This window comes from Hordeum vulgare, chromosome 5H (genome assembly GCF_904849725.1).
Source record: "Hordeum vulgare subsp. vulgare chromosome 5H, MorexV3_pseudomolecules_assembly, whole genome shotgun sequence".
In the NCBI taxonomy this organism is placed as follows: Eukaryota; Viridiplantae; Streptophyta; class Magnoliopsida; order Poales; family Poaceae; genus Hordeum; species Hordeum vulgare.
In genome coordinates this window covers 534,220,826-534,246,757 of record NC_058522.1, presented here as the reverse complement: position 1 = coordinate 534,246,757, position 25,932 = coordinate 534,220,826, and the positions used below count along the sequence as shown (strand labels likewise).

General features: G+C 46.4%; 3 protein-coding genes across 3 annotated transcripts; all 3 read left to right on the top strand.

Moving 5' to 3' along the window:
• Positions 1-652: 652 nt before the first annotated feature.
• On the top strand, positions 653-2,733 carry LOC123452406 (30S ribosomal protein S9, chloroplastic). The gene is made up of 2 exons (XM_045129054.1): positions 653-1,126; positions 2,300-2,733. Exons 1-2 carry the CDS (start codon positions 737-739, stop codon positions 2,585-2,587), a joined length of 678 nt encoding a protein of 225 aa, XP_044984989.1. The 5' UTR covers positions 653-736; the 3' UTR covers positions 2,588-2,733.
• A 388-nt stretch (positions 2,734-3,121) lies between these two features.
• LOC123452405 (probable hexosyltransferase MUCI70) lies at positions 3,122-7,133 on the top strand. The gene is made up of 6 exons (XM_045129053.1): positions 3,122-3,608; positions 4,413-4,615; positions 4,904-5,080; positions 5,161-5,316; positions 5,558-5,834; positions 6,491-7,133. The coding sequence occupies exons 1-6, from the start codon at positions 3,275-3,277 to the stop codon at positions 6,727-6,729; spliced, it is 1,386 nt and encodes a 461-aa protein (XP_044984988.1). The 5' UTR covers positions 3,122-3,274; the 3' UTR covers positions 6,730-7,133.
• A 12,965-nt stretch (positions 7,134-20,098) lies between these two features.
• Positions 20,099-24,361, top strand: LOC123452404. Its single transcript, XM_045129052.1, has 12 exons — positions 20,099-20,379; positions 20,505-20,610; positions 20,716-20,788; positions 20,888-20,971; positions 21,397-21,516; positions 21,605-22,054; positions 22,277-22,683; positions 22,786-22,885; positions 22,981-23,040; positions 23,159-23,245; positions 23,366-23,503; positions 23,839-24,361. Exons 2-12 carry the CDS (start codon positions 20,525-20,527, stop codon positions 24,157-24,159), a joined length of 1,926 nt encoding a protein of 641 aa, XP_044984987.1. The 5' UTR covers positions 20,099-20,379; positions 20,505-20,524; the 3' UTR covers positions 24,160-24,361.
• Positions 24,362-25,932: the final 1,571 nt, after the last annotated feature.

Genomic DNA, 25,932 nt, shown 5'->3' with positions numbered 1-25,932 from the left:
ACGACAGACCATTAAATGTGACGTTACATATGTCAATTATACGAGTTGTCGTAGCTCTCCTGCATGGCACACTCTAATAACACTGGCAGGGGCACCGGATTGAGGGATGACATCTTCAACTCCATCTTCAATTCCCTCTCACGAGCTTAATTGCTTTCTTTGTAATTCCAATATACATATTGGAAAATCACATCAGTAGTAATGTGTTATCCCTTAACAAGAGAGCCTGGACTTGGATAAAAAAACTTATGTTTATCCATATGTTTATCCGGTAGTCTCCATACCCATCCATAGACACTCATATACGTATTGTGAGGAAAATATCTACGCATGCACGTTATTTGTGTGAATCTATGCATTGTTAGAAATAATATGGAACTCTGTTTAAAAATTGAAATAATATGCAACCTAAGTATACAGAGGCAATCAATAGGATTCAAGGATTTCACCATTTCAAACCAAATTACCAAGAAATTTTGTGGTTAGAGCCCCAAAATATTTCTTGATGCAAAGGGTGACTTACTGACTTGAGATAGCTCAGCTTAAACGACAGCTCGGCTTAATCTCGACCGTCGATTCCCGATCTACCGCCGGAGGCGTGCCGTCGGAGCGAGGCCGGATGAACTCAAACCGACGACCCTCGCACTCAAAACTCGCAGAGCGAAAGCTTATCCCCCTCCGGCCGCGGCCTATCCACCCCGCACGCACGCCCATCCGCCACCGAAGCAGGCGAACCATGGCGCTCTCCGTCTCCTCGCTCGCCTCCGCCTTCTCCCACCTCTCCCTCCCCTCCACCTCCGCTGCCCAACCGCCCCCTCTCCTCCGCCTCCTCCCGTCGACCCGCCGCGCCGCTCGCCTCGTCCTCTTGGCCTCCGGGGCCGACGCCGCCGAGCCGGTCGAGCCGGAGGCGCCTGCCGCCGACGACGGGCCCGAAGAGGTGCTCGCGGTCGAGGCGGAGGAGGACGCGCTGTCCGGGCTTGCGCTGCGCAAGTACGTGAAGCAGCGCCTGCCCGGGGGATTCGCCGCGCAGCGGATCACCGCCACCGGCCGCCGGAAGATGGCGTCCGCCCGCGTCGTGCTCCAGGAGGGTACCGGGAAGGTTTTCATCAACTTCCGCGAAGCCAAGGTGGTTGTCTCCTTCCTCGTTTCGACGAATGCACCTCTTAGTTTCAGAAACTGTCGCGACCTTCTGTGACTCTGAATGTGGCATGGCTCTAGAATTAGCTACCCGTCCAATGCTGCTGGAAGCGATTTGAAAATGCTTGTCCCCTGTGCTTGGTTGTTAGCATACCCGCTCATTGATAATGTAGTAGTAATCGATACTAGTCGCGTTTACAAATATTTCAGTACTGGAAGATTGGTGCTACTGGGTGTTTCAGGCTTCGAGATTCTAGTTTGTCAGGTGCCAATTGGTCTACAAATGTCTGCATTTCAAGTAGATTCGTTTAGATAAACAACAGTGAAGACTTGTCGCGGCTTTTAATCTGTTAGGTTAATCAGCACCTCCTTGTGCTTTTGGTTTCCGGTAATGCATGACCATAAAATATACTCTTTGGCCGAAATTAGTTCAGTTGTAAAGCAACTCAAAGGGGGAACTTATTTCAGATGTCATTTCAAGCGGAAGATGTGACTAGTTGAATATATTAGCAGAAGTGAGGATTGCAAGATTGAGAAGATGTGGCGAATGTCTGTGTGCTTAGCTAGTGAAAGGAGGAATCTGCATTTCACACTGTTAGGATAGCTTGTTACTTCTATCCTGTTTAGTGCTGGATACTCACTTCATTGGCTCTATTTGCTTCACATGGTTGCCATCACCAAGAATGTACTCCCTCTGGCCCGAATTACATGTCGCAGAAATGGATGTCTCTAAAACTAAAATGCTCAATTCCGGACGGAGGGAGTAGTTTGGTAACTAATGTTGACTGTGGTTTCCAAATGCTTAAGATTTAGATTCTAGATATTGAGCATAGTTGAATGATGTAACGCCTTTCCTCATTTGCGCAAGGACCAATATATTATCATGATACGTACACAAGTTCAGTCACCAAATTTCACAGGGAAAAAATAGTTTTCTCTTCGGCGTACATTAGGTGCAGCTATTTGGACGAATGATCCAAATTACGATGCTAACTTCATTAAGGTTGATCTGTAGAAATAGATGGTTTCAGCTGCATATACACTAAATGAGTAAATTTTGGTGCAGCTTTTCTTCTTCTGTACCTGATGGGATACATGCAAATCATAAACATTTGATAAATATTTAGTCGTCTGTCTGAACTTCTATACTCGAAATGTGCAGGAGTATTTGCAAGGGAATCCAATGTGGGTGGAGTATTGCAAGATCCCCCTGGCGACTCTAGGGTTTGAGAACAACTACGACGTCTTCGTGAAAGTTCAGGGAGGCGGCCTTTCAGGCCAGGCCCAGGCGATCTGCCTCGGCGTGGCGCGTGCGCTGCTGAAGATCAGCCCCGCCAACAGAGTCGCCCTGAGGTCAGAAGGCTTGCTGACAAGAGACACTCGTGTCGTCGAGAGGAAGAAGGCGGGTCTCAAGAAGGCGCGCAAGCGCCCCCAGTTCTCCAAGCGTTAATCGGGATGCTTCTTTGTTGTTAGAGTCGTTTCTGCGCCATCTTTCCCCACTTGAAAAAAGGCCATCTCCTGTCTTTGTTCTGTGCTGGACGCCACAGATTTGTAATATTCGTTTTTTTCTGAATGAAAGCAATTTTCTTGAGGTTACAGAAGACAGTTTTCTTGAAATCGCTCCACTGGGTCTGACGCGGTTGCTCAAGCTGGAAGCATGGCTTTCTCATTGAGTGAGCATGCAAGAAGTCATTTGAAAAGCCATCGACAGAACTGTACATGTCCCCGTGGCAATTTGTAGAGTGATGCTCTGTTTTTCTGATGGAGATTCGAAAGGCGAACAAATATGTCCTTCTCGGTATCTGATTGAACTGCAAAAATATAAATGTTATGATAAATTCCCCCATTTAATTGAATTCTGGTTTTCATCTAAAAAATTAAAATAGTCCCAGATGTTGACCTTTTTTTTTAGAATCTTCTACTCTAGATGTTTAACTGGTGAGGCAATTCTGCTGGAGCAGGATAGACTGCAGAGAGAAACAGAGCAGTGCAGAGGTAGCAAAGCGACCAGTCGACACGCCGACCGAGCCGAACGAGGCCCATCACGACTTCCACCACGCGCGGCCTACCCGAGCCCACCACGGAAGCCGAACCCTCTCTCCACCTCGTCGCCGTCCCCAGCTCCGTCCGTCCACCCATGTCGACCTCTTCGTCGCTGATCCAAGGCATCTCCATCTTGGTCTCCGACGACGACGAGGCCTCCGGGAAGGTGCGCGTGCGCGTCCGCCGCAAGCGCAACCGCCACCCGGTCTCCGCCCGCCGCCGCTTCCTCCGCCGCGCCGCGCGGCTGGGCGGCCCGCTCCTCCTCGCCGCCCTCGCCGTCTCCCTCTTCGCCTATGAATACTACCGCCTCTACCCGTTCCGCTCGCCCTCCTCGTCCGCTACGCGGCCGCCGCCGCCTCGGACGCAGGCCGCCGGCAACCTCAGCCGCGTCGACCGCGCTGCCCGCGCCGCCGATGGCGCCCGGAAGTGTAAGCTCGCGCCCGACAGCTAAACCCTAAATTTGCGTGGATAGAACTGCGTCTTAGTTTAATGCCTTTATTTGGTATTTTAATTGGATGATCTGTAGGTGTGGCTATATTATAATGTCATTCCTGTTCAGTTAGTCTGTATTGTGTTGAACTGGTGATGTAGCCATGGTGATGGGGGTGATAGCACAGTATAATGAGCTGACCCAGTCCCAGTGACCTGCTTAGCTGTGATGTAGTTTTATATCCCTATTGTCGAGCGATCTTTTTCTTTTCTGAATGATGCAAATCTGATATATTGATCCTAGTTTCCCCCTGTGGTGTTTGCTGCCTACTTGCAATAGTGATTAGAGGATTTCTCTTAAAGGAAGCCACTGGGGGTAAATTATGCCAAGTTGCCCTTAAGCGTTTGTCTGATTGGTAAGGTTAGTCAAAGTGTGTCTGAATGATAAGGTTAGTCAAAGTGAGGTGCCGATTTATCCTTCAGCCTTAATATTTAATTAGTTAATAATACTGTACAGCGTATTGTGTAGCTTATTATGATGCACTAAATTACGCTGGTCAAAGTTATTCCTGTACTGGAAGATGCCAAATGTTAGCTACTAACTCTCTTTTGTTTATAACACATCTAAGGTTCTAGCCCATGTTTTTTTGATTCTTTTGATTTCTTCTGTTATACTATGCTATTTTATTTCCTTAACTATCTTTTCGACTTCTAGAATAACAGTGTGATCATTTCTTAGATCGAATATCAGTGTAAATCATTATGACATGTGCTTCCTCATGAATTCAGTGTTATGTTGACAGCATGCCTGAAGATGCTCGATACTGAGATGCTTCAAAATCTGGAATTTCGTGAACCCCGTGAACAAAATCTGCCAGTCAAGAAAGTTGTGTACAGGTCCAGTCTGCCTCATCCTGAAGATAACATTTCATCCCATATGACGAATTCACGATTTAATTCATTCACGGGATATCAGACCCTTACTGAAAGAGAAGAAAGTTTCAAGGTCTTGTTCAGGCTCTATATTTCATGAAGTTTTTGAAAATTATGTAAGATATTGGAGTTGCTCTATGAAATATGTGTGTTCTTGTTTAGTACTATGTGGATTACAACACCATATGTGCAGATAGTAGATACTACTACCTGTGTTCTTAAATATAAGACGTTTTGGCAGTTTAATATATTTAGGAACAGAGGGTGTACATGATAAACATTGTCGAAAAGTAAAATACTGAATTGTGAGAAATTATGTGTTAGCTGCCATCCTCATTCTTTCCTGCTACTAATGCTGCAGCCGAAGGAAACTACATCGGTTCACTGTGGCTTCTACAGTGAAAATGGCGGGTTCAGTGTTTCTGATGTTGATAAAGATTACATGAGATCTTGCAGAGTTGTTGTGGCCACTTGTGCGTTTGGTGGAGGGGATGACCTTCACCAGCCTATAGGCATGACAGAAGCGTCTGTCAAAAAGGTTTAGTATTTCTCTTGCAGTGGGTGTTTATGTCTTAAGCTTCTTTCCTGCTTATCCACTGATACTTGTTGTTTTACTAGGTATGCTATGTTGCATTCTGGGATGAAGTCACGCGCTCAGCTCAACAGGAGGAAGGTAACAAGATTGGTGAAGATCTCAAGATTGGACTTTGGAGGATCATTCTTGTGAGAGATCTTCCTTTCACAGATCAACGGCTGAATGGGAAAATTCCCAAGGTATCATCTGAAGACCCTATGCCGTGATTGTCTTAGTGACAAAACAATTCTGTTTCTAATATTCCTCTTGTGCTACTCTATGGACAACAGAGCTAGGAGGAGATTATCTTACAGATATTACATTCTACTTTTTCAAGAACAGCTATTACATACATTCTATGATCAGTGCATTTGATGTCTGTGTAGGATGAATCCTTTTTGTTATAAGCTGACTTCCATTTTGCTGTTCTATTCTCTTCAGCTGATAAGCCATCGCCTTTTTCCTATGGCAAGATACTCGATCTGGGTGGACTCGAAATCCCAGTTCCGGAGGGATCCACTAGGAGTCATCGAAGCTCTTCTCTGGCGCTCAAACTCTTCCTTGGCATTATCAGAACACGGTGCTAGGAGCAGCTTGTATGACGAGGGCAAAGCGATTGTTAAGAAACACAAAGCAACTCCAGAAGAGGTTAAAATACAGTTGGATCAGTACCGACAAGACGGCATTCCAGATGACAAACGATTCAACGGGAAAAAAGGTTAGCTTGTAATCCTGACTTGCTTGCCATTGTTGGCTTTCACGGCTCATAGCATGCCTTGCATAGTTTTGTTACTCTAGATTGCACATCAGTATCACTACTACCAGGCTCGTGTTATGCCCTGCATAGTGTGCAACATAGATGGCTGGCCCTGGCCATTCATTCACCTCATAGGAAAAGTCAGCAGGATGAGCTCAAACGAGAGCAGACAGACATCAATGTCGTATTTACAGAGCAGGGCATGGGCCTTAGGGTGCTGGGCCAGACACGTAGTGAAAGAAATAAAAATACATCATGTACTCTAGATAACCATGCTTGGTGTTATTACTACTACTGCACAGCTGCGATTGTGCAAAAGGCATGAGCTATAAAGTTGGGCCAGTTGCATGCGTTGAGCATAAAAGCTATGGCTCCTTTCTGGCTTTCTGCACCTCAACCAAGTGATACAGGACACGCCATTTTTAGCCCACATGTGGGCTGTGTAGAAGAACCAGAAGCACGCTCCAAGCAGTACTTAGTAAACACAATGTTTCGTCCCCCCAAATCATACTACATGTTCGTCGTTCTTGACACCTTTGCTGCCAAGTGGTCCGGTACCCTGAACCCCGATAATAAGTGTGGCTCATTCGTTTCATCATTTGCCTTTTTGTTCACAGCCCTCGCGGAAGCTTCAGTTATTGTGAGGGATCACGCCCCCTTGACGAACGTCTTCATGTGCCTCTGGTTCAACGAGGTGGTGAGATTCACGTCCCGGGATCAGCTGAGCTTCCCCTACGTGCTGCGGCGCCTCAGGCTCCCCGGCGTCCACCTGTTCCCGGTGTGCGCTCGCAAGGATCTGGTTAACAGCTTCGGCCATCGGCGCAAGGTGAAGCCCCTTGCCAAGGAAGGAAGATGAGCTGCTCTGAATCTGGTGCTCTGGATGCTGCCTTGACTGGTGTTTTGGCAAATGCATAACCGCAATCTGCTCAACCAGCACGAGCACCATGGTTGTTATTCTACTGATTTGTGGTGTAGATGAAGCTGACGTAGTGAGGGGAGCAGTCATGCAAAGTTGTTAACTGGTAGCAATGCAGTGCAGGCTGCAGGGGGGAATGGTTTTGCCTGATGTTGTTGGAGGCAAATGTAGATTGCCAGTTCGCCATTCCTTGTTGGTAGAAACGAAATCAAAGAATTTCGACCACCCCAAGTCAATGCCTTCTTTTTTTGCGTTTGTGTCCTTTCTAGCACTGTCTTTTTTCTTCTTGATCCTTACCATGGACATTCTTGATCCTTCTCATGAAATTCTTATGCAGCTTTTTACTCTGGTCTGCCGGCACTGTAGTCTTTATATATAGTTGTGTTCTTCTTCTCGATTTGCCCCGTACATGGTGCTGGCGACTGACGTAGAAACGGGAGTCATCAGCGGTCCACAGAGAAGAGAACGTCTTGGAGCAATCTTGTTCAAGGAAAGCTAGCTTGCAGTTGAAGAACCGTCGTTTCAAGTCATGGTCATTCAATCCGGCGGGTGCATCATCTTCTTTTTGAACTCGTAGTACTGGAAACTAAATTGCTCTCATGAACTGGAGTGAAATTTTCTCATAAACGGCCAAACCCCATGGAGTACTACCATCCGTGGGGGTGGGGTGCAATTATTTTGCGTACCTACCAACTGAGGCAACGCAGCTCTGAATCTCCCTGCCCAACATACGCCGCGAAAGTGCGGCTGCCTGCCAGTCGAGTCGCTGTGCGCGCGTCCCCAGTGCTTCTCTCTCTTGTTTGGTCCTAGACTAGAGGTGGACGCATTTACCATCTGGCGCCGCATTAAAACCCCTGTGCCTCCCGGCCCGGAGTCCGTAGCGAGGTTGGTTGGTGAGGCGACCGTAGGGCAAATGAATGCCTCTGAGCCTCAACTGGAGCCGGACGTCCACCGCCTGCCTCGGCTGGCCCGGCCAGCACCAGCGCCCAACGTTCACAGGAGCTTTTTCGGCCGTACGGCCACAGCTCGCTGCTGCTGCTGCTGCTGCTGCTGGAGAATGGAAAGAAAGAATGCGTTGCTGTTGTTAAGGTGGAAATTATTAACCCGTTATTACGTCGTGGATTGGGAGTGGTTTATTTCCACTGTGACTGACTGTAGATGGTCTAGTACGGTTCACCAGTGGCGTGGACAGTGGACGGTGAGGCTGTACTGTGCCACGGGGAGGCACGGTTGCACCTGATGATAGTACGTGCGACGTTTTCCCGAGACAATTTTTCGTGGGCTTCTCCTCTCTTTTCCGGCTGAAACGCCGCTGGCTGGGGTAGGGGAAGCACAGGAGAGGAAAACAGGCGGCCCCCCCTCCCATTCTCGTCGCTGCCGTCGAATCCAATGCCACTTTGGAGGGAGAGAGAGAGAGACCGTGTGCGTGTGCCGCCACCTTACTCATCGCACTGTGTCAACGTAGTAGTAGTATCTTCTCTTTCTTTGAGAAAGCGTCAACCGTAGTAGTAGTACAGTAGTAGGAGTAGTATCTATCAAGCTCCACTACGTAGTTGCTTAAAAAGCGCCCGAACCCAAAGCCCGAGCGCCCACGTACGCACTCTACGCACACACAACGTAGGCGCAGCGACCCTGAATCCTGACGAATCTCGTTAAATTCATCCCGAAACCCGGCCGTCTTTCCGGCCAAAAGACGGCTGGAAGCTCGGGGTTCTCGTCCCTTTCCTTCCTTTTTGCTCCTTTTTTTCCTTTGCCAAAATTTCTTTATCAGGTTCGGCCGTGCGTAGCATATACAGTATCTTTGGTATTTTGTACCCTTTCCGCTTTTGTGTTTTTGAGCTTTTCCAGACACTTTTCTTTCTTTCGCTTCTTCCTCTCGCTTGGCCTTTTCTCCCCTAGACTTTCTCTTTTGATCTCTTGCGCCTTGGCTCTTCGCTCTTCACTCTCCACGGCGTAGAAAAGATTGTTCCGGGCCAGGGCCGGGGCCAGGCGCACGTAGCACTGACTGGCACGGGGGACGCGCCAACCCACGCACGATTCCCGGCCGCTGCGTGCGAGGTGTTGTTCCGTGTCGCCGTTTCTAGTGATCGCTCGCTCTCTTGCTGCGTTAATGCATGGCAGCGTTTACCTAGCTTTGGTGATTTGGCTTGACTGCTTTAAAGCAATGCAGACAGTAGGAGTATCAGACATGCTTGTGTGTTGGTAATTGTGATAGTATCTTCTGTTTTCCTTTTCCCAAAGGACCCCAGTACGTATATGGTTTTCCAAGTCAAGATCCTCCCTTCCGACATGTTTTCCCCCTCCTCCTCCTCGTAAAATATTTCCGGTACCAGTAGCTGCAGGTTGGGTGTAGTTGCTCCGAGCGCAGTTCTGACTTCTCGCCATGGGAGTACTGTGTAAACAGCTACTCTCTTAATAACGCTGGTGGAGGGTGTGAAAGTAGCAACCGGTGCGAGTTGAGGAGCAGATTAACGTGGTGATTAGGCGCGACCAGCGTATTAAAATGGGCATGCATCGTGGACCTTGTGGCGCGCAAAAGGACATCGGATTCGCCTGTCTTTTGACCTCGCAATAAAGAACGCGCGAGCGGCATGGCGCGACGGCCTAGGAAGAACCAACAGCGGAGCAGCGCAGGCGACCTTGGGGCTGGCGAGACCGATAGAAATTGATGGATATGATTGAAAGAAAGAACCAGACACTACACTGATGCATCCATCTCATCTCATCTCATCTCATCTTTCCATGCAGAGAACACACATGCATCCTTTCGGATCTGAGCAAGATCCATGCAACCATAGCAACGCTAAACACAGCGAGGCGAATCCATCATCCATCCATGTGCGGCAGTGCAAAAAGGCAAAGCATACAGTAGTACTACTGCTACTGGTGCTGCCGCTGCTAAGCATGTTGTCTAATCCATGTGACGCTTGACACTGGGAAGCAAGATTCCAAGCTCCATTCGCATGTCTGTCTGCCGAGTGCCGACCTATCTAGCGTCCTTGGGGTCTTCTCTGCCCTCCCTCAATTATTTTCTGCGAAGGACGTGAGATGACGGTGGTGGTAGTACTATCAATTAGTGGATTAATCACTGGCTTGTGATCAGTAGCTAGTGGTGGTAGGAATAGTAGCATGAAGGATTCAGCTCACGGCTTTGGGGCATTGTGTTTGTGTTTGTGTGTGTGTGTGATTGTTAATCATGCGCGGCAGGATCAATCATGGATTGACTTGGACATGCCATGTGGTAGCTTGTGAAAAGATGACAAAGGCACCAGTAATCAGCAAAAAGGAGGGTGAGCCGACGGGGCGCTCTCGCTGCGAGGCTGACCGTCCAGAAGTTCGACGCCTTCCACGATTAATTGCAGTTGCCAAGAACAGCCAATTTTGGCCCCGTAGGATGTCTGTCAATTCCTTATCAGAAATAAGAGAATGCTGCCCAGTGTTGTCCCGGTATGTTCTCGGTCAAGTTTTTTGAAATGTTGGCAGTTTAACTACTAAATTCATTGAACACATAGAAGAAGTTTGGTCCAGTTTATGAGGAAAACCGGACCCAAAACTCATACATACGATGACTTTCGGCAAACAACACACATCCTTGCGAGTCACGGGTCCCTTTAATCGGATCCACCTCCATGACGATGCTCTCAAGAGAGAACACGACGCCAGATAGCGACGTCATCGTCCGATCTAAACTAGATCAAGGGTTTCCCCCGAAGCACGTCGGGAATGGCAAGGCAAGAACACAACTACATCCATGCCTCCAACAAGGGAGCGATGCCCGAAGACGCCGCCATCGACGACTCCGGCCGCAATCGAAGTACGGTTTTCGTTGGCAGTCTCACATGCCTAGCCCGAACCCAAGATCTGATTAGCCTATACATCAAATGTTAGGGCATATTTCTTCATATGTGGTTTTGGTAATTGATGACAATTGTTGAGTAATTAGGCACAATTTCCATGATTAATTCCAGAATATAAAGCATGACGATACTAGCTACTAACATGTGAAACTCTAACATATTAGATGCGGTAGACAATATGAATAGCAGCAACACCGTATAGCAAAACATGGACGCATCTAACATGTTCATCAGGCCAACAGAAACACGACGCACGTACCGAACGTCTGCAGATGAAGCAGATGTGTTCAGTGCAACTACGTTGTTGATGATGACGTTGGCGATGACGGGACGAAGTAGACGACGCTTGAGGCGGCGGTACGCAGCACCGCCCGACTTGCTAGGTACAGGACCCGTTGTGGAAGCAGCGAGCAGTCGCGCAGAGCGCTTCCCAAAAACCTAATTCGCCCTCTCCCGTAAAGGATCACAAATGCGACTGGTTCCGGAGACCTGCTCTCCCGTTCGCTGTTGGACGCCGGCGCTCGGGATGAGGTAGACTACGATGGCGGCGCAAGTTATGAGACGAGGCAAAACCCTAGATGTTTTTTGGTGTGTATTTGGCCGACCACGATAAGCAGTATAGATAGGACGGCCAAGGTCGGTTCCGTGTCGCGACCACGTCTCAAACCGACTTGGTTTCCAAGTCGTATACTTACTGGACAAGAAATTCTCAACTTGTCTGCCAAGTCATAAAAAATAAAACGGAAAAGGAAGCCGCGCCCCCACAAGGCATCGGACCGGAATTTGGCGGACCATTCACGCGCATGTCTCACGCGCGTACGCCTGGCCCGGCAAGGCGAGCGAGCGCGAGCGTGTGGTTCTCTCCTTTCTCTTCTTAACACACACTTAGAGTGGTGGGGAGAACTCACTATATAAAGAGGTCCAACACTTCCTCCACTAGCGGTATGAGACTAATCGTTAGCACTACCACACCACCACTTGCCATTTTATTCATGGGCTCAATTTGAGATTTCATAATTTTATAGATGGGCCAAGCCCATTAATTCTAACAATCCCCCACCATATCTCAAATACCCATTTAGAGATTTGCCTTGTCTCTCCACTTATTTAATATACGAGTGTTTCAGCAGAGACTGTTAAGTTAAACTTCTGCTTAGAATTTTAAGCTACATACATCCGCAACTTGACAATGGACTATGCCTTGAATTGCTAGTTTTGTGTGAATAGGTTTCACTGAAAGTCTTAACCAGTACCTGGCTGCTAGTAGGCTACCCCGCGGTTTGGAGCATATATGTCGTACTCCCTGATCTATTCGTGAGCTTACTAGATATTACCCAAATCTCCTAAATTACGACGTTTTACAATCGGAGCTCATATAGGTGTGTTCTTTCAAGATTGTTCTGTAGGACAACATCTTTGCTATAATAGCCAATAGAATCACATTAAGGCATGTTGCCAACCTGCCTTACAGTACTTAAGCCTTACAGCTCTGAGAGTTTTGCATCTTCACTTAGAGACGGTCATTTATTACTCTCCTCTATTAACCAATAACTTGTTCTTCCCAGGTCCTAATTCACGGGATCTCTGATCACAACGGTTGGGTTACTACTATGGTGTAACGTCTATGGGCCTCATACCCATCTCCCTCGATGCAATATCTATCACATTTCATGATAGTCCCTTTGTAAAAGGATCTGACAGTTTTTTTTCTGTTTAAATATACGTAACAGTTATTACTCTGGAGTTTCTCAAACTCCTGATAGATTTCAAATGTCTCTTCACGTGTCTTGATGACTTTGCATTATCCTTAGAATGATTTACTTTAGCGATAACCGTTTGGTTGTCACAATTCATAAGAATAGCCGGTACAGGTTTTTCGACCACAAGCAAATCCATCAAGAGTTCATGCAGCCATTCTGCCTCTACAGTGGCTGTGTCTAAAGCAGTTAGTTCTGCTTCCATAGTTGACCTTGTCAATATGGTTTGCTTGCAAGACCTCCATGACACTGCACCACCTCCATGAGTAAATACATACCCACTTATAGCGTAGAGTACATCAACATCAGAGATCCAATTTGAATCATTATATCCTTCTAGCACAGCGGGGTGCCCTGAATAGTGAATTTCATAACTCATAGTACCTCTCGGATAGTGCAAGACCCTTTCTAGTGCATGCCAATGATCATTACCCGGGTTGGACATGAACCTACTCAGTTTTCTCATAGCAAAAGAGATGTCTGGTCTTGTAGCACTAGCTAGGTACATGAGTGAACCGACAATTTGAGAGTATCTTAATTGAACTTCGAGATACATCATCGTCTCCGCGTGCCTCGGTTATCTCTTACCCGAGCTCTTTACTTATGCACTTTACTTTGTGATAGCGATATTGTTTCTGGTTATATATCTTTCTATCACTTAGTTGTTTATCTTGCTTAGCATAAGTTGTTGGTGCACATAGGTGAGCCTAGTTGTTCTAGGTTTTGTGCTTGACAAATTAAACGTTAGTTTTATTCCGCATTTGTTCAAAGCCTAAATTGTAATTATTTTAAAGCGTCTATTCAACCCCCTTCTACGCGACATGCACGTCCTTTTAATTGGTATCAGAGCTAGGTCTCTCATTATTAGGTTTTACCACCTAGAGAGTAAGGATGTCGAGTAGGGGATTAGGATTCTCTGACACTCGTAGTTTCAATGGCATAAATTTTGATGTTTGGGTAATTCACATGCTTAATCTCTTTAGGGTCATGGACCCAAATTTAGAGCGAATTGTAGATATGGGATTTTATCCTCCAAAGGATTCTCAAAACATATCTTTAAAGGATGAGAAAAACTCTTATCTCCATGCTCAAGCTTCTAATGTGTCTTTTGATTCTTTGAGAAATGTAGTTATATTTCAACTCATGCCATTCCGGGATGCTCATGAGTTGTGGACAAAACTTCAAGATAAATATGGTGTGTCCAATATTTGTAGGGATGATTGTTCTCCCTCCACCTCCAGTCGCATTGTCTTCTCAACTTCATCTACTTCACCTAAATGTGGATTGCCACAAGGTAATGATATGGTGACTAGTGGTGATTATTGCAATGATGATAGTGGGCTTATTGTTGATGATCCTTCATCACTATCTTATTGTAATGCTTCATCTTTGGGTGTTAACACTTTGAGCACTCTAAATGTTTTACATGCTTGTGTTGATAGTCCTTGCATATCATGTAGAAAATAGTTTGACTAGATCTCATGATGATATGCTTTCTATATCTTGTTGCCATGATAAAAATGTATATATTTCCCCAAATTGTTGTGCTAACAATGTAGAGGAAATCCACCACTCCATGGAACATGATGTGGCCTTGAATGATGTTTCAAGGGATCCTACATCATCATCTATTGTTTCTCACTTCTGCCTTATGGCTAATGCTTCAAAGGTATCCCCTACTTTGAATCCCAATATATCTCATGATGATGATGTTGATGATACTGAGGATGAGGATAATGGTGAAGAGAGTGATAATATTGCATCATTTAAAATTAAGGGTGAAATGATTTTTAAATATCTTTATAAGAATAAACTTGCTTGTTCCAACTTCATGGAAATCATGTCTATTGCCATCGAGGGCAAGAAATACATTGAGTAGTTGGAAGCTCATTTCGAGGAGCATGAGGTCACCATTAAGACAATGGAAGGTCATGGGCGTGATTACGCCGATGAGATCGCGGAGCTATCTCAAGCTCTTGAAAATGAACAAACCACCAAGGAATCTCTTGAGGAGACCTTTGCTCTAGAATTATCCAGATTAAAGGAATCCCATGATAGAGATCCCGAGGTGGCTAATGATTTTAGAACTAAAATGATAAGCTTGAAGTTGTACATGCTAAACTCCTTGAGGATTATGAGCACCTCGAAAATGGCTCAAGGGCTATTAAGAGGTCGCTCATCGTACTCATCGAGTCTCATGCTCAACTTGAAGCTTCTCACGCAAAAGAGCGTGCCAAGTTGCCTTCTCCTCTTGTTGTTAATGATGATGCTTGTGCTACTAACTCTATTTCTTGTGAAGCATCTATTTTAAAGGAGAATGTTGAGCTAAGGGCTCAACTTGAGTTGCTATCTAGCAATTATGGGATATTGGAAGAAAGTCATGTAATGCTCACAAGCTCTCATGATGATTTTCTAGTATCCCATAATGTGCTAAAGGAGCTCATGAGGCTATTACTACCAAGGTAACATCAAGTGAGCCTCATGTGGACATTAGAACCACTTCTAGTCAAAATGCTATATTACCATGTGCCAGTCCTCGTAATTCATCTACTCATAATGTTGCTACATCTTCTGATGAATTACTTTCATTGCCTTGTTGCTCTAACAATGAAGCGTATACTTCCTCTAGTACTTGTGTTGATACTAACCATGTAGAGGAAATCAAATAGCTCAAGGCCCAAGTCACTTTTTTGAAGGAAGACTAGGAAACGAGTCATGACGGGTTGTCCACACTCAACAATATATTGTGTTGGAAAAAATTCCCAAATGACAAAGATGTACTTGGATTCAACTCCAATAAGAAGAATAAGTCCAAAAGCTTCAAGAAGAAGGGTCAAGAACAAGTCAAGAATTTGGCCAAGATTGTTTGCTTCAAGTGCAAAATTGAAGGGCACCATGTTAGATCTTGCCCATTAAAGAAGAAGCCCCAAAGTCACAAGCAACAAGGAAAGCGACCACAAGTTCAATCGCATACACAACTACAAGTTGAAGAAATGACTCTTCCCAAGAACACCCAAGCCAACACTCCCTCCAGTTGAAAAATCAATTGAGAAAAAGTTAAAGGGTAGATGTTGCTACTTATGTCGTGAGAAGAGTGACTTCGCTTCTTCTTGCACGAGAGGTAACTTATTCAACCCAATAATTGTTGATGATATCTATTCTTTTGGGAAGGATAAGGTTGATAATTTGTTTGCCAAGCTTGTTGGTACTCAAAGTGGTGTCAAGAAAAGAACCATTTGGGTAGCCAAGCCTCTTGTGACTAACCTCTTAGGACCCAACTTGGTTGGGGGCCCACAAGCTCAAACTTGATCAATATGTGATGTTGGAGGGCATTGAAGACTTTGCTAAATTATGAAGAATTAAGAGATCTTCATCATTCATATTATCTGAAGCCAAGTCATTTAGATATCGAGTTTCTATCTTATATACAATGTGCCTCCTTACGGTAACTTGTGCTTAAATTGGTTACATTGTTAGTTACTTGCCCCTTTGCATGTTGTGGTTTTGCACCTTGCATGTGCTTGTATATGTTGTGCTTCCAACTTGCGTATCTTGAGTAATCAAATGTGTATATTGGTTTGCACATCATGTACATGTGAGTCTTGTGTTGAGCCTTTTTGCATTGCTTATATCTTAGTTGGCTCTTTTGAGAGATTAATGGATTATTCCATTGTGGGGGAGTGATGTGCTTTGCGCACCTCACAATCCTATAAATGTGTATACATGAGGAGTACCACTTAGTATTGATACTTCAAGATTATCTAATCTTTATGTGGTATGTCTTACTCATGAGAAATTTAAATTCTAAATGGTCCATTAATAATCTTTTGTTGGTTTTCATTTGCCACTTGTTATTAAATGTTGGGTTATCACATTATGGGGAAGTAATATGCTATGTGCATATTACAAGCCTATAAAATGTGTATATTTGAGATATTGTCACTTAGTGTTGATATGATAAATTATCTTGTTCCTAGGTGGCATGTTAGCTCTACAAGTGTCATTTTCTTGTGTTTTTGGTGTAAAGATGATGTTAGATAAATTTGCAATCTACCAATGAGAATTATTTCGAGATACTTCTTGTCCTTTGACAATTGGTATTCCCTTCATGTGGTAGAAATTGCTAATCATCTTTACATTGGATTTCGTTTATATTTTGTATTCCTTGCCTCTTGTGGATCTTTTTAAACATGTTTAGTGCTTCTATAGATATAGAGAAAGTGATGATTCCATCTTCTGCATTTTGTATTCAAATACAAACTTTATATATTGCACATCTTTTAGGGAGATATCCTATTTTCTTTAGAACACCCTCTCTATGAGTTTATCATAAATAAGAGAGAGGATTTTGAAATTCTTCGAATTCGTTAGTCGTTATTTTTCACCTAAATGGTATTTTTGAACCCTACCACATGTCGACTTTTCATAGGCCCGTATCGGCTATTGGATGGACGACATGTGTCGCAACGTATAGCTGACACGTGATTCCTTCGGCAAACGAGAATTTACATGGAAATCATCATTGGCCAGGGTTGTTAACGAGTATCGAATCCAAAACCGACATCTGATAGCTTAATGACGACCCTTTATGATGGCTGTCACTTGTCGGTTAACCTTAACTAAAACACTCCCATGACATACCACTTACCATGAGAAAGTGGACACTTCCGTGATGATAAATGTAGTATCGTCATGGAATACTTGCGCAACAACACATGTATGACTATCTTAATTCTGTCGTAACATCATCACAGATGTACTTGTGTGACATACAATGACAGACGTGTATCATCACATAAGTGGTTTTTATAGTGCTTGCAGCGGTTCACACGGCCGCAGCCCCTGCCCCCCTCACTTTGTCTTCGGTTAGCGGGAAAAATCACGTCCGGACCGATCGACAAACCGATGTAGACCCGTGTTGGATGGTTCAGTTGTCTGAACCACACGATCCAACCATATGCGGGCGGTTTGAGGGTCGACATTGGAGATGCCTAACACATTTTGGTCTTGGTGTTAGTCGTAGTGTAAGCCCCCTCGAGTTCTCATTCCACACTCAAACCATGAAAAATGTACTATAATATTCACTTGGATGGTCCATGTGTTCATGGGTTAGTTTTTTTAGTCGTGTCAAGTGTGGCGCTGAGGCGGATGGCGACAATTATTCTTGAGTTAATCTTCATGGCTTTGATCCTTCTTGAGTTCGTCCATCTCGACATATTCGACGGAGCTGTGCCATAAATTTATGTCGTCTCTTTGGGACGGTGAAGTTAGAGTTTCTCGTCGAGTGATGGAATTTGATGTTTGGTGTTTCAAATCTATTCCAACGGCGACGACTGCGGCTCTAGGCTTAGGGATACACGCATGAAGACTTTTCGGCTGTCATCGACAATGTCAAGCTTTAGTAAGGGAGCGATGACATCGGCTCTAGAATCAGTGATACGCGCATGAAGACTTTTTGACTGTCATCGACTTGAGTAAGGGAGCGGCGACGTCGGCGACACGTCGAATCTGTTCCGAAGGCAGTTGTGAAGGCGGTAGTGGTTGTTCGGTGTTTTTGTAAATTTGATGTAATCTTTATTACGTTGGAGGTGCTTCATAACATTTCACAATCTTGAAATTGTTCTAACAAGTGTTTTACCTATTTTTTTCGTTCTTAAAAAAACGTCTCTCGTAGCAAAGTTGCAAAGGCACATTTCCGCTCTTTTTCTGCCCCACGCCTGCCCCAAACCACAGGTACGGACGGGTTCATGTGTGCGTACAACAACGCGACCAACGCCGACGCTCCACACGCACACCGTCTACGGAGAGGAAAACCAGCAAAAGCCCCAGACTTTCACCTTTTCCCCGGCCACTTTCCCGTGCACGGCCTCACCCGCCTGTCCTACCCACGCCCCCCAAACCCCATGCGCCGCCCCGCCCCGCCCCGTCCAAGCCGCACCAGCAAACCGCTCGCCGCCACGCAGACCGGGCCTTATTCCCGCGGCAGGCCGCGCCGCTCCCCGGAGCACAGGACAAGCGCTCCCCGGCCGCCGCCGCCGCCTTTTGAGATGTAAAGACGGCGACGCCGGACGTGCGTGCATGGGTGCGGTCAGTGGTGGTTTAGGTCTAGCCGTTCCGGTCCGGTAGGCCTACGACTACGGTCGACCGAACAAGGCAAGGGGAAGCGCCAACGGGAGAGGGGCTCGCCGCTCGCCCCTTGGCCAGCTTTCGTCCCTTTTGAGACGACCCACGCTTTGCTTCCATTCTTTTCGGGCTTGCGCCCCTAAAGAAGCCCTAAACATTCTTTTGGACAAATGCCGCCTTGTCTTTGATGCATGTTTGTCTTGGTTTTGTTTGATGTATGGACTGCCATTTCCTCCAGTCTGGAATCATTTGTGTAGTGGAGTAGCTAGTAGTATATCCAGTAGGGCATGTTTGTGTATCCATTCTAGATGGAGGTTACTTCGGATGCCTAATGGAAGACGTCAACTTGGCTTTTTCACCCCTTTACCTTTGTTAGTGGTGCTTTATTTGTTGGAGGTTATTTTAGATGCCAGACGGCAGAAATGTTGACATTCTAGTGCCAGTACTGCTTTTTTTATTTTTGTTGTCAAACTCGATGGATGGATCTGTCGTGGAAAATGGCACGTTTTCTACTGATCGATGAAGGTTGTTAAGCTACTTCGTTACCATTCTCTCGAATAGACCAATAACCGCCTGTTTTCCACCATTGACACAGCAGCAGCAAGCTGCAAAACTCTCGTGCAATCATGCCATTTGCCGCGCAGTCAAACTGCAGACCTCATATTCTCATATCATTTGCTGCCCCGTCACCGTCACCCAAACCCATTTGCAGGGGGAATCAAGACCATCCGTCGTACCCAGATTTTGAAGACCAATGTCAGCAGCGCACCTACAAAACCCACCTGCTCCTCCATTAACAACTCCCAAGGTACACGCACCGTCCACCACCACCACCACCACCCTCCAAAGCTCCATCGCATACACCACCACAAGACCACAACCCAGTACACACTAGAGACTAGACACTACGCACTGTGGCGTTTTGGCATATCCCTTATCGTTAGGGCGTCCTCGTCAGTCATCACCCGTCATCAACTGTTGCGATGCTGAAATCCCTCCCTCAAGTTCGGTTACGCATCGTACTACTATAATACTAACGATTAATCAAACCAAACCCGGTGGTTTCTTGTCAGATTAGCAAGAAGCGTTGGCTCTACTAGGCAGCAGCCAGCCAGCCATTATCAGTGACTAATCTAATGCGTAAAGCTTTTCGCCCACATGTGTCGTGTCTCAGAACCCAGCAGCACTGTCACCGGATCACGGTTGTGGATTAGCAGAAGAAAGCCTAAGACACGAATAACCGAGCTGGCTGGTTTATAAAAGTTTTTCCCTTTCCCCAGTTTTGCAAGCAGCAAGAACGAAGAGCCCACGAGAGAGAGAGAGAGGGATATGATAATGATATGATATAATTTTCCAGGCCTGGGCGAAAAGGTGCTGCGGACTGTGAGCTGAGCTGAGGTATTTATCCATGGCAACAAGGAACCAGGGGAAAAGTTGTGCGTGACATTTTCACGAGGGGTCACAGTCAACGGGAGGCCTTTTTGCTGGAACAGCAGCAGCTGGTGTGTGTGAGCCATTGGTGGTGGGTGGTGCTGCCAGTATATAAACGTGAAGGCAGTGGGTGGGTTCTTCTTCCAGAGCAGCTGTGGAGAGAGAGAGAGAAACGGAGGCCTTGCCTGCCTGCCTAATCGCTTGCTCGCCTCTCCCACTCCCTCTCCAAAATGGCTGCTGTTTAGTTGTTGACCTGAGGACAGCGAGAGAGAGAGGAGGTGGTGGATACAGATCATTTGGAGCTTACTGTCGCCCCGCAAGAAGCCACACTGCACTTGGAGGCTTGGAGCTCCTCGTTTGCCGCTGCTGGGTTGGTTCCTTCTCCTCCCTCCCTGCCTCGGAGCTCTGACCGCCGACGCCGAGTGAGTTTTATGTTTTGTTCCTGTCTCTCCTCTTCTTCTTCCTCCTTGTCTCCCGTGCCCCCTGCCGCTTCTTGCCTGTAGTCTTGCTGCCGCTCACGGTGGTCTGGTCCCTGTGTTTGTTGCAGTTCTTGGGAGGTGCCGAGAAATGGAGGTGGAGGCGCACGAGAAGAAGGGCCACCGGGCCTTCGCCAAGGCAATCAAGTCCCTCGGCTCGCACAGGCGTTCCAACAGGTTCGTTCGCGCAGAAAGATTTCGCCTCTGCCAGCTTCTTTCTTTGGCTTTGTTCTCAAGAATTTTCATGCCGAGATCCTTCTCTCTGTGGCTTGTGAACGGCAGCGATCTTGACAAGATGTGCGGCAAAGATGCGCTCTACGCTTCAGACAAAACATTTGTCCAGCCTAAACAAGTGGTGAGATTTCTCCTCCTACTCATGTGCAGCTTCAACAATGTGTTTGCTGCGGTTTCGTTCTTTGATTCTGAGCAACCCTGCTCTGATTCTGCTCACCAGGAAGGCGTGCAGGCTAAGGTGAAGAGCGATTTGAGCAAGGAGGCGCAGCCTGCGAGAGGAGCACAAAGCTCCCTGAGAAAAGAGGTAGATCGCCGTAAAATTCTACGTACTACTTTCCGTTGATTTTCTGTTGACATCTCGCCTTTGAGGTAGTATTTTATTTCTTAGTATGGAACCCCGTACTTTAATGCAGATAATAAGCTGCATTTCCTTCTTATCCGCGTGCTTGCTAGGCGCTTTTTTCTTTCAGTTTTAGCAGGACAGTAGGTAGGCTTGATGATTTATAGCAGTATCTCTTTGCCAGAATATGAAATGGCATGCTATTTTTTGTTGAGCAAAAAGTCGCTGAACATACTCTCTCTCTCTGTTTCTCTGAACTTGGTTGACAAATGTTTCCTTGGCTGAAGAAATGTCTCTATTATCCAATCTCTCGCCAGGCTTGCTAGTTGCTGCCTTTGCTGCTGAATTTTGCCTTTAGTATAGCAGACTCACGTGATTGCCTGATGCAGATTCTTCAACTAGAAAAGCACCTCAAGGATCAGCAGGGCGTGCGTGGCGCCCTGGAGAAAGCTCTGGGGCCAGACGCCGCTCCGGTCAACAACCTCTTGCACGAGAATCCAATGCCAAAGGTAGGAGACACATTCACCCAAGAACTGCTGTTAATTCCTCTCTTTTCTGCAATGCTCATTAAGTCATCACTTCACCTTGATTCCGCAGGCCGCCAACGAGCTGATCCGGGAGATCGCCACGCTGGAGCTGGAGGTCAAGAACATGGAGCAGTACCTGCTCACCCTGTACCGGCAGGCGTTCGAGCAGCAGGCGCCTGCATTGTCTCCCCCTGATCGCCGGGAGGCGCTGAAGCCGTCTGTGAGCGCGCGGTGGTCCGGGCAGCTCCGGGAAGCACCCGGTGCCAGGGTTTCGAGCAGAGGCGATGCCGTGCTCCGGTCCAGCTACCCGCCCCCACCGCCGTCCCGTAAGAAATGGAATGATCCGCTGACGGATTGCTCGACATCCGCGTGCTTGGATAGACCGAATGACTATGATGCGCTCCGCTGCCAGTCTGCGTTGTCGTGCCGCGGCATCTGTTCGTCTAGGATATCCCCCTCGGAGGAGAGCCTTGCGAGGGCTCTGCGTTCGTGCCACTCTCAGCCTTTCTCATTTTTGGAGGTAATGGTTTTCTCTACGAAAATGGATATGCTAACTTTAGTCCATCTTATGCTGCTACATAATGTAAAAAACCTTGCTACAACTTTTCGAATATGGTATTCTAAAATGCTATGAGATGGTATGAAGATTGACAGGGATTCAATGATTGAAATGTAGCTACTCTGTCGAGCTGTTGTGTAAGATTCTAAGGTCTAAGCTTCTTTTCATGATTTTGTTGAGCAGGAAGGCGATGCTGCAGCAGCGGGGGTGATCAGCTTAGCAGAGTATCTGGGCACAAATGTAGCTGACCATATCCCTGAGACTCCAAACAATCTTTCGGAGGAGATGGTGAGATGCATGGCAGGCGTGTACTGCAAACTTGCAGATCCTCCGTTGGTTCACCATGGCTCCTCGTCTTCTCCGACGTCATCGTTCTCCTCAACCAGCGCAATTTCTCCGCAGTATGTGGGGGACATGTGGAGTCCCAATTACAAGCGGGAGACTACGCTAGACTCCCGGTTGATAAACCCATTCCATGTCGAGGGGTTGAAGGAGTTCAGTGGACCATACAATACAATGGTTGAGATTCCAGCGATTTGCCGCGATAATCGGAGGCTAAGAGATGTTGAGGATCTTCTCCAGACTTACAAGTGAGCTATACTCATCCTTATTCTCCAGTGAATGTGGATGTGAATGAATGTTTCATTTGTCTTTGATTATTACTGATTCAGTAGTGTAAATGGATATTTCAGGTTGATTTTGTACCGGTTGGAAACCGTTGATCTGAGAAGGATGACAAACGAAGAGAAGATCGCATTTTGGGTCAACATACACAACGCACTGCTGATGCATGTAGTGCTTCTCTCACTGGCCCAGGAAGTTTACTTCTAGTTCTTGATACTGTGTCTACTTTTTATTGATGGGATCTCTTTGTGCTACTTTCACAGGCTTATCTCAGGTATGGCGTCCCACAGAACAATCTGAAGAAGTCATCAATACTTGTCAAGGTAAAGAGGATACGTTTCTGCCGCGGAATCAATGAAATGTTCCTGCAATAAGATGCACTTATTCAGTTCAGAAGAAGTATCTGCTTTCCCTGACACAACATGTTCATGTTCACCACAGGCCGCCTGCAAAATCGCGGGACGCAACATCAATGTAGCCCTGATCCAGAACTTGGTTCTTGGATGTAACACACATTGTCCTGGACAGGTATAGCAAGCATGATAGTGTCGAAAACCAACCGGTTAAAGGCGTAAATGTTTGTACTGTACTGATTACGGGCACGTTGGCAGGCATGCTAATTCCATCTGTTTGATCCTTTTAATGCAGTGGCTACGTACTTTGCTTTACCCAAGGATGAAAAGCAAAGCGAGCAAAGCAGGGCATGAGTGGCAAGCCTTTGCCGTTGCGCAATCGGAGCCTCTTTTACGCTTTGCGCTTTGCTCGGGCAGCCATTCTGATCCCGCGGTAAGCGACTATGCGTGCGCTAATCACTGTCATTGTTGGTTTAATTGCTTGTAACGAAGCAAATGCCGCCTTTTTTCCAATCCATACTCATGTGATTCTTGGCTAGTCTTTAAGCATGCACAGATTTGGTATGAAAAGGCGCACGTGTCGTGAGAAAATGATAGCCTGGTGCATTGTCAAGACATGATTATGAAATGAAAACCTTTTGTTGATTAGGAATCTTGATAGGAATCATTCATCATGTTAGGAATCTTTCATCAAAGTACTGCAAGCATAATTACCAGTGGTGCCAAAACAAGACCCTTTACACACTCTTTCTCTCCCTTTTGTTACAGGTGAGGGTGTACACCCCAAAGAGGCTTTTCCAGCAGCTGGAGGCTGCCAAGGAGGAGTTCATCCGGGCAACGGTTGGCGTGTGGAGGGAGCAGAAGATATTGCTGCCGAAGCTCGTCGAGGCGTATGCCAAGGACGTCAAGCTCTCGTCGCAGGGCCTTGTCGACATGGTCCAGCGGTACCTCCCGGAGAGCCTGAGGATGGCGATGCAGAGGTGCCAGCAGCAGGGCGGCAGGTCCAGCAAGATCATCGAGTGGGTGCCTTACAACCTCAACTTCCGGTATCTGATTGCCAGGGACCTCGCGTTTCCTCACCTCAGCTGACCTTGTCAGATGAACTCATGAACTGATCAAGTATATGCGTGTATGATAGGTTTAGCTCTAATTTGGGAGTAGTTCCCTTTTGTTCGATGATTTGTGCGTCAGTACTAGTGTCGGGTTGTGCATTTCGGTTGGTTGGCGCTGTAAATTTTGTGTAGATGAAAGAAAAATAGGGGAAGAAATTTGAGAAACAAACATGTTACTACCTTTTTTTTGCCACACGCTCTTGCATCCTTTTGTTTCATGGGCCGGCTCATTAAGGTCCTGATGCGAGTTTGTTTTATTCTTCTCGGCATTGCAAGTTCTTCCTCAAAAACAAAAGGAGCTAAGTGAGCTTTAAGTGGCATCTTCAACTCCGTGCCAAAAGGAACTGGTAACGATGATGCCAACAACATTGAGGGCAGGATGTTGGAAGAAAACTCATGTTGAAAGAGATTGTTTTTTATACTATGAGATCCTTTCATTGCAAGTTGATAGTTAATAACACAGTGAAGTTAATACCAGATGATGAACTTTGGAGTTGTTCTATCGTCATCCGTGATCATAACGGTAACTTACAGGTGTATCGAATAAGGAGTAAATAGCAAAAAACTATAACACAAATCTGGCCCGGTATACGTCCGCGGAAGCACCGGGATGGCCCCTCATATTTTGGTTGCCCCATCCACATATCTCCTCTCCGAGACTCTCAAATCCATGCACGCCGATCACACAAACCATTGTCACATGTGAATAAAAAATGTTGGTACCGAACATAAATAATGTTTACATAAATTTATTTGAAGTGCACAATCAATCATCTAGTCTTTGATTTCCATTTGGGCTCAGATATGCTTCACCAGATCATTGAGTAGTTGCGCGTGCACGTGATGATTTTGGAGATTCTAATGCACCTGCAGAAAGTTCATAAGCTGAACTGCATCTTGATATTCCAGGATTTCAACTTGTTTTCCACATGCTTTAAAATCATTTGTTTGGGCTACATCATCACCCTCATCCTCGACGATCATATTATGCAAAATAACACAACATGTCATCAGCTGCCACAAAGTTTCCGATTCCCACATCATTGTAGCCCCACGAACAATTCCCAACGAGCTTGCGGCACTCCGAATGCCCTCTCCACATCCTTCCTAGCTGCTTCATGCATTGTTGCGAAGTGCTTTTGTTTGTTTCCCTGTAGTTCGAATATGGTCTCCACAAATGCAGCTCACTTAGGATATATGCCATCGAAGAAATCATCTTGAATCGTCTGACCAAGCTCCGTCGGTCCATACTCTTCGCTGGACGAAGCATCGGAATCCATAATTTCCCCTAAAAATTTGACAAAAAATTTGGTCAGACATTGTGTCGAACACATCGAGTGCAAGGCGGAGTGAGAGAGTTGTCGGACATACCACGGTGTCTTCCCAGCAGGCGTCGACGTCTTCCGTGGGGAGGACAAGATAGAATACTGCTATGACGGACCTAACATGGCAGAGGCTAGGAACGGCGGCGGAGCGCGCGGCGGTGGAGCTTTGAGACGGACAACGCGGCGGAGGAAGAAAAGAGGAACGAGCAAATGGATGTGACAGTTCTGTCGGGTGGATTTGGGGCATTTTGTGGTGGGGTCGGGCTGTCGGGTATGACGTGGCGGGCGTGCCCGAGCTCCCTCATATCCGCCTCATATTTGGACTGGATATGAGGGGTGACAGTCAGTCCGGGCATTTGAGGCCCGTTTAAGAAGCTTGTCTGGGTAGAAATTTCGTAATCGGTCAATGACCGGGCGGCCTTCGT

Excerpts from the sequence above, each read along its gene's own strand:
- LOC123452406 (XM_045129054.1), top strand. The coding sequence starts at position 737 with ATGGCGCTCTCCGTCTCCTCGCTCGCCTCCGCCTTCTCCCACCTCTCC. Across the intron at positions 1,127-2,299 it reads TCAACTTCCGCGAAGCCAAG|GAGTATTTGCAAGGGAATCC; the intron begins GTGGTTGTCTCC and ends CGAAATGTGCAG.
- LOC123452405 (XM_045129053.1), top strand. The coding sequence starts at position 3,275 with ATGTCGACCTCTTCGTCGCTGATCCAAGGCATCTCCATCTTGGTCTCC. Across the intron at positions 5,081-5,160 it reads CAGAAGCGTCTGTCAAAAAG|GTATGCTATGTTGCATTCTG; the intron begins GTTTAGTATTTC and ends TTGTTTTACTAG. Across the intron at positions 5,835-6,490 it reads ACGATTCAACGGGAAAAAAG|CCCTCGCGGAAGCTTCAGTT; the intron begins GTTAGCTTGTAA and ends TTTTGTTCACAG.
- LOC123452404 (XM_045129052.1), top strand. The coding sequence starts at position 20,525 with ATGGAGGTGGAGGCGCACGAGAAGAAGGGCCACCGGGCCTTCGCCAAG. Across the intron at positions 20,789-20,887 it reads TTGTCCAGCCTAAACAAGTG|GAAGGCGTGCAGGCTAAGGT; the intron begins GTGAGATTTCTC and ends TCTGCTCACCAG. Across the intron at positions 23,246-23,365 it reads ACACACATTGTCCTGGACAG|TGGCTACGTACTTTGCTTTA; the intron begins GTATAGCAAGCA and ends CTTTTAATGCAG.